At 35.6% G+C, this 8200-nt stretch overlaps 1 protein-coding gene across 4 annotated transcripts in view; it reads left to right on the top strand.

The window, feature by feature from the left end:
* The first annotated feature begins 5795 nt into the window (after positions 1–5795).
* LOC128680085 (uncharacterized protein) overlaps positions 5796–8200 on the top strand; it is a 96444-nt gene continuing 94039 nt past the window's right edge. For all 4 annotated transcript variants that reach the window (XM_053762855.1, XM_053762854.1, XM_053762853.1 and 1 more), the window contains exon 1: positions 5796–6126. In XM_053762855.1, the coding sequence (XP_053618830.1) occupies positions 6021–6126 (106 nt within the window). In that variant the 5' untranslated portion in view covers positions 5796–6020. The remainder of the gene's footprint in view (positions 6127–8200) is intronic.

Genomic DNA, 8200 nt, shown 5'->3' with positions numbered 1-8200 from the left:
GGATTGGTCCTATTTTAGGGCGGGATCACACGTCACATAATCTGTGGTTAAGTTAAAATCGCAATGTCATCATTGCCAATATATATCTAGTAATCCTTATTTGACTGTGATGTAAAATATTTTTTGCCAACTAACCTCATCACATTAACTCTGCTAGTCTCCCATATCGAATCAGTCACCTTGTCCAGTAAACTGATGATTACGGCCGCCTATATTACCAGGGAGTTAGGGCCAATCTCGCGTGACAAATTAATTTCCACGGAACCAATATCTGTGAACGCCTGTTTGAGGGACCAATACGAAACTGGATCACGCTGGTCGTTAGATTTGTAAAAAATAGCCTCTCATTGTAATTTGAAATAGATTTGATAAACGAGAAAGAAGTCTGTTAAACTGATAATATCATCAATGTGTGCATTTTTTAGTCAAGAGTAATTAATTAAAAATAATCGAGTAAGGATTTATGGTCTAGAAAGATACCTATAATTTATTTTGTAATAACAAACTGGACCTTCCATAATACCGGCTACCAATGTGTCGCCAAACTTTGGTTGGTGGTACATTGCTGGTTTTAGCATCATAGCGATAAATAAAAAGCTCCCATACAAACTAAGCAATATTTATTCGACCGCATCGGCATCTAAAATGATTGTATTACTATTTCTATGGCTCTAGAACTAGAGAAAGATAATGGATTTCTTTAAATTCCCACGGGAGAAAACAAAAACCTTGGATTGTAAACACCTAGCGCCATCCATTGTTAGTTTTTGGAAGCTGTAACATAACGCCATCTAGTGAGGATTCAAGAAAACTTTGAAATGTTTAACGCTATCTAGTGATAAATAAAGAAAACATTTGACATTGCGCCATCTATTGACAGTTTCGGTGACTACATTTACGGTTTGACTTTGCTACTTTAATTTATATAGTATATACAAAAATGCATAGATGGCTCTTTTACAATATTTTGAAAAATGCGTAAGTCCGTTTGTAATCTTCAGGCTTGCAAATATAAAGTTAATAAAATTAGATATAGAACTAACTTTTTATCCCGAAAAAAGATACTTTTATTTTAATAAATAAAGTAGCTTATTTAAAGAAATAGCAGACCAGAGTTCAAACATAGGCTTTTATATATGTAAAGTTTTTATGCCAAATGCTCCCGATACATTTTGATGCGGGCGGAGTATGGGCACAGTAATCTTACTAATACGTGGCACTTGCGCCGCATTTCTCAGTCGTCCTCCGTTGCGACGTCTAAGTTCGTAGCTCCGTTGTCTTCTATAGGTATTGAGATTGACGTGCGTTGAACTTCATAAAATTTCTCCGTTGTTTTGTGTTAATACGTCGACGGTTGTCCAAGTGACGGAGCGGCGACTGAGCAATGATGCATTGCTCTAATATTTAATCCATAAACCATTTTTGGAAGTTATTACTTTAGACCATGTGTTCGATCAATCTTGCGCGTACGCAACATCGTGCATTCTTAATGCCACATTCACATGACATCAATATATTGTGCCACTCATCTGATGAGAAGATGCGCCCGCGCCGCATTACAGTAAGCTTCAATGACTTGTCAGTTTGTTTGTATGCTCTGATCTAAAACGTTATTTACGTTTGCATTTTCGCAAAGTCGCAAAACATTGACTATATAACGTAATATTAATTACGTACTATATACTATATAACGTATATTATTATATTAATTATTATAACGTAAGTATTAATACGAGCTGTGCTGTTGCCATACGTGCTTAGTATTAATACGAGCTGTGTTGTCGACTCCTGCGCAGGCAAACCACACGCCATGAGATTACTCTAGTTTGGGTCCTGAACTGATCTCCATCGCAAATTCGACCATCATAAGCTGCTTCGTTCCTAAAACCCTGGCCTCATTGCTGCGTCGTCTTCTGTTGCGTCAACGAGGTTGTCCTCTCCTGGGTTCTCTCCTCTCCCTGATAAGATGCAAACAAATAGAAAGGAGGTTATGTCTTCCACCAGCGGTCGTTAGTCGAGAAACCCTCGATCCACAGTGGAAAGTGGTAACGTCAGACAACCGGTTGCCTTTTTACCGGCCCAGGTAATTGGTGACACTTGCTCAAGACGGGCTTCTTTGTATGCTTATTTAGTATTTCAACAATGTTTTGACGTGAAAAATATATTTTGTAGTAGGTAATTTTATGGGAGAGAGATAGTACAGTCAACAGCACATCAAGGTGATGTGATGCTGTCATGTCGTGAACCTCTATGGCGCGGTAATAGCGGCGATTGTAAAAGAGCTGTTGACTGTACAAGCAAACGTACATATTATCATGATGAGACTAACCTACTATTCATAAAAAAGTTAAAACTATAAACTGAAGTGTGTTTTGTCTCTTTCTGTCAATTGCAAATATCATAAAGTGCGATAGTAACAAAACACATTTTAGCATAAAGTATTGTTAAACCATGAATAATAGAGTAAGAATTTTCACTTGCCACGATTCTGACAAATCACCCATCACTCTTTTAATACGATGCTCCGCTTAAGTGTGCTCTTAATATCATCCCTTTAAGAAATCTGCAATATTCCCAAAGACCATTTGAGCTGTAGTAGGCAAACTGTTAGCCGCCGACTGAGTTTGCGGCGTATCTATTACTGAAACTCCATTCCATATATTTAAAAGGGAGTGTCCAGTTTGCTAGTTTTGCGCTCACAGCACGCTGTTTGCCGCTGTACGCTGTCGGCCGCTAACAGTTTGCCTACTGGGGACATAGCCTTAGATATTCTTGACTACTTTTTCATCTACCTCTGTCTCATAAATACATTTTGAAATGAAATGAAAATGGTCTCTGCTCACCCGCATTGGAAACAGGCGTGGCATAAAATTTGTACATTGATGGCCTCTATAGAACAGTAGCTAAAACACTGGTTTTATATCCACAGGTTTCAGGTACGAACCCCAACGTTATATCAAGCCTAGAATAGCAGTTAAGGTCCACAGAATTAAAATAAAAATAAACTAGATAGTTTATTTATATTTTAATTCTATGTACCGGGGCTTCGCTCCCGTGGGAATTTTGAGATAAAATATAGCCTATAGCAATCTTGGATAATGTACCTTTCTAATGTGGTGAAAGAATTTTGGAAATCGGTTCGGTAGTTTCAGAGATTAACCGCCTCAACCATACAAAATCACAAATGCTTACCTCTTTATAATAATAGTATAGATAAGTGTTTTAATTAAATTTATGATTATGACACAAGCTATTATTGCAGTCAGAGAGATTTTATTTCATAATTAATAAGTCCAGTAAGCCGTTAAGGAGTTCCTTTGTTGGGAGCCTATCCTGGTCCACCAAGAGGTCTTGTTTATCACATTAATGCAATGCCATCGAAACCAAAATATATACTCTGTCCAAATATTGTAACATGACTTTATATAATTACATGCATTTTACAATAAATCAATGTTAATTAACGCTGCGTCTAGCAATCTAGATTATAATTACCGTCCAGTCCGTCTGTAAGCAGTCCTTGTAGATCGACCCGGATTAACTCTGGTGACTAGTCTAACAATATATGTTAAAATTAACGTCAGTTTGTCTATAAGTGACTAGTGTTGTATCGCAGGCACAGTTCTACTTAACACTATCGCGAAAAATTATGGCGCACTTTGGCAGATTTGGCATACATTACTGGTTTTACATTGCGGTTAATAAAAGCACTTCCATCCCTTAGCCGACTTGTACGACATCCACAGGAGAGCCGTAATGCCACACATGTTTGACAAACGTAATGACGGAATGTAGTTGTGTTTTAACACCAGAAAAATATTGTATCATTGACGAACTCGGTGGCGTAGTGGTAAAGTTCTTGCCACTGAACCGAGATGTTCCAGGGTTCGATCCCCGGTCGGGTCATGATGGAAAATGATCTTTTTCTGATTGGCCCGGGTCTTGAATGTTGATCTATATAAGTATTTGTTATTAAAAATAGTATCGTTGAGTTAGTATCCCATAACACAAGTCTCGAACTTACTTTGGGGTTAGCTCAATCTGTGTGATTTGTCCTAATATATTTATTTATTTATTTATCATTTTTTCATCTATAAGTGTTCACTTATATATTTAACACATCTATGTGGTTATTTGCATATAGAGAGGGAGAAGACTTAGTAGAATCAATAAATAAAAATCTGCGTATTCAACACACGCTAAATGTGGTCTTAGGGTCGTATGATCTTGGGCTATGTTGATCTCGTAAGGGGAAACATAAGGAATATCGTAACTAATATTATAAATGCGAAAGTAAGTTTGTTTGTTACCTCTTCAGGCTCTATCTACTTAAACAATCTTCTTGTAATTTTACATACACATAGTTTTAAGTATGAAGAAGAACATAGGGTACCTTTCATCCCGGAAATTAACCCGGGCGAAGCCGAGGGCAACAGCTAATATGTATATAAAAATCAGATATTCAGACGACTCTTGTTTAATTGTTTTTTTATGGAAGACTGCAAACCTGTGTGCTAGGTAAGTTGAGTTATGCCATAAATTTTAAAGGTTATTCTTTGACGTGTGATCTGTAGATCAAAGAAATCGAGAGCTTCAATTTGAGTCAGATGAACCGGAACTCTGTCTGTGTGTCCGTCAGTTTGAAAGCGAGGTCCGTCAGAGGTAATCAACCTGTTGCGTGTGTTTATGCCGCCGTATGTCACGAAACGATTCCAGCGTTTGTCACATTGCTATCGATTGTGTCGTAGCGATTAGCAATATCAAACAAATAGCAAAGGGAAAAATAAAAGTACAATAAATCCAGTAGTTTGTAGCTTGTGAAAAATAACTATAAATATAAAAATTGACGAGAAAAAGTGCCTGTGAAGGTCTGATTTCTAAATAAATGTTTTGAATTAGAATTTAAAATAAAATAAAGCAAGCCCTTGCCCAAGCATGGTGCAGTATCCTCATAACATATGTAATTGATTTATGACGTTATTACGTACGTTTTGTACATTTAGCTTTTTATTTATATATATATTTTTTGTGACAATTTTCAATAATTTTATTGGAAATACATATTTTATTTTATTTATTTATTTATTTATTTATTTATTTATTCAAATTTTGACATTTTTAATAATGATGTAAATTCGTCCTCCTAATTTTTAATATATGTATAAGACCTATATTTGTTAATTGACGTCCTTGGAGAAAAGGCTGCGGTGAAGTTTGTTGCGCCGCTTCTTCTTCACTTACTTAGTTGAAGAAATTTTTTTTTGACGTCAATATGTGATGTATATCATCCATAAATTGAATAAAGAATTTTGAATTTGAATTTGAAATAAAGTTTTCAATGGTATCACATCCTCTGAGCTGTATTTGTTGCAAACTTATGTTATAACCTGAAATGAAATAATGATGTAGATAATCAAAATTAACTGTTTGAATAATTTGATTTTGTTTCGACTTCTAGTTGGTGTGTTACATTTTACATAAGTTGAAAATTGTAAAAAATATCAATACTTATTACGTAAATATATATTTTTTAATATGAAGGTAATTTAGAAACCTTGGTATGTTTCAAAAGATTAACTAAAATTTAAAGGTAATATTAGCCGAAGAAAATTCTTCTGCAATCATGATTTATTATTCTGATTAATGACATAACAATTAGTACTCAAAATACTTAGTTGCTTGTCCGTAAATGAACGTAAAGTCAATCATCATGTTTAACAGGTACCAAGACACCGTTCACCCAACAAATGTTATCCACTTCTGTCCAAAAGCGGCCAGAAGGTGAGAGAGAACTATTCGTCCGGCGACGTTGCGCGTGCGCAGACCCGACTCAGTCAAGAACCGCCAGCGCACTGTCGCGGACCCCCCGACACTTTCCAATTTCAAAATCAGCTGAACGATCGGCGCGAACGCGAAATGTCAAAATAATTCGAACGTCGAATCTAAACTTTTTTACTGTGACTGTGTTGTGAATTGATAACTTTTTTTTTCTAAATGATAATTTGACAGTGTTAGTGAAAATGCTGCAGCCTAGATTAATTTCCGGATGTGAAATGGGAGGGAAAAAGCTCGCCTGGAGCTTTGTGTGCTTCGCTGTTATATTCACCTCTCTAGTGTCATGTCAAGGTAAGTGACATATTTTTTATCGGTAAATGTCGAGTTTCAATAATCACGACTTCTTTTGTGTCAGAAATATCTTATGACCTTTTTGTGTCCTTAGTGGAATAAATTGTTTGTCGCTTAATTTTCTTAAACTACTTCTTATTTTAGTAGAAAACCATTCTTTGAACTTTCGAACATTTTTTATGCATCCTATGCGACAAATAGGACAGTTTACTTAACTTTCAAGCCCATAAAAGCTCTTGTGGTAAAGACATCAACGCGCTCGTCGCGGTAAAGCTCAACTTAGCCTGTAGAGAATTAATTTCTTTTATAAAATAACTGTTACACGACTTTATAACTGGATTTACATATTAAGCGATTTCCAAATTCGTCGGAAAACGAGTTTTTTTTTTTTAGAAAACGTGGTATTTACTTACGCATTCAGGTCATTTAAATAATTAATAAAGACATTTATTAAGATTCTTTTTTAAAGTGTTTATATATTGTTAATAATCCGATATATGTTCCTTAGAATATTTTTAGATAGTTAAACTATTTTGAGTATTGGATGTGTTATTCTTACTTCGCTGGTCCAAAGGGGATCTTGGTCTACAATAGTAGAGTTTTCCACTCTTTCCTATTCTGCGCTACTTCCCACCGCAGGTGACTCTTTGCAGGACTCTCCTTAATAGCAATATTGACTACAGAAATGTAGAAAGTAGAAAATAAAACTAGAGTCAATATGCGGAATGCCACCGCTTCCGCTTGCTGATCTGATAAAGTATCTGATAGTCTATCTGTAAGATATCAAACTAGGTAACTTCAATTCCCGGTTCAATTATCCAGTTCGATTCCAGAATGATTTTCATCACGTTATTGTTTTCAAAATTATAAAAAAAAGATAGTACCTAATTTAAACATCCTTTCGAAGCAACGATAATGAATGAATACTTTGGCAACCGTTATAGTTGTGAAAAAAAAAAATCGTTTATTTAATGAGCGAATTATGATAAAGTTTCGCAACTCGCCTTGACTTTATTAAGAAAATAACTTGTGCGATAGTCGGTGTCGTAAGACAAGACAAATTATGTAAGTGTATTAAAGATGCCTGCTTAATTAGATATTTCATAACGCACCCTACTAATTCGGGGTTAGTAACGACTTGTTTAAGTAACGTTTATTTTATTAATGACTAGCGGCCGGTCCCGCCTTCACTTAGGTAAAACCGTAATAAATATAGATCTTTGCCACACTAAGTATATATAGAAAAAATCCGCATCACATTCCATTAGGTAGTTTTAAAGCCCGTCTGTAGATCGAAAGGTCCCAGGTTCGAATCCTACTAATGTCACATGATCAGTATACCAATCTGACTCATGTAGTTTTCACCGGAAGCAAGTGGTGGTCATCACTTGCTTCCGGTGAAGGAAAACGTCGTGAGGAAACCTGCACACTGGTTGATTAAAAACTTGTGTGTGAAATGGAGAAGGCAATGGCAAACCACTCCATTAATAATGGCAAGAAAGTTGTTGTGTGTGTTTAATTCCAAGTAATGACCACGACCCTCAGCCATGAGGAATACGACTGTGAAGAAGAGTTTTAAAGATCTAAGCATACATAGGGACAGACAGACATCTGAATCGACTTTGTTTTATACTATGTAATGATAATCAAGTATAACTGCAATATCAACAGTGGGATCTGCGCAAAAAGTAAAAAAAAAAACAAACCATAAAAGTTAAAAGATTCACCGGTGATTTAGGGAATGCTGTTGTTGTCTGTCATCTGCCAAAAGTTTTTGATCCCTTAATAGTTTACGACTTTGACAGGAGGATATGGTGTGTTCGCATTCTTAACTGTTGTCATACTGATATGATAATTCAGCTTAATTTGGTTCGTATAAGTAAAATTGTTTTGGAATCATATCATGATTCACTCGATTGGTAAATAAATGAATATGAACAATTGTAACGACTTTGATCATATTCATATTATTGATATTCGATCGATTTGGTATAAGAAACAATATACCCTGAAGTACTTGATGAGTAAACCAAATGTGTTATGATAAGAAATTTGGTACTTTACATGGGTAGAA

The sequence above is a fragment of the Plodia interpunctella genome, chromosome 23 (genome assembly GCF_027563975.2).
Source record: "Plodia interpunctella isolate USDA-ARS_2022_Savannah chromosome 23, ilPloInte3.2, whole genome shotgun sequence".
Taxonomy (NCBI): domain Eukaryota; kingdom Metazoa; phylum Arthropoda; class Insecta; order Lepidoptera; family Pyralidae; genus Plodia; species Plodia interpunctella.
This window is presented reverse-complemented; position numbering and strand designations above follow the sequence as displayed.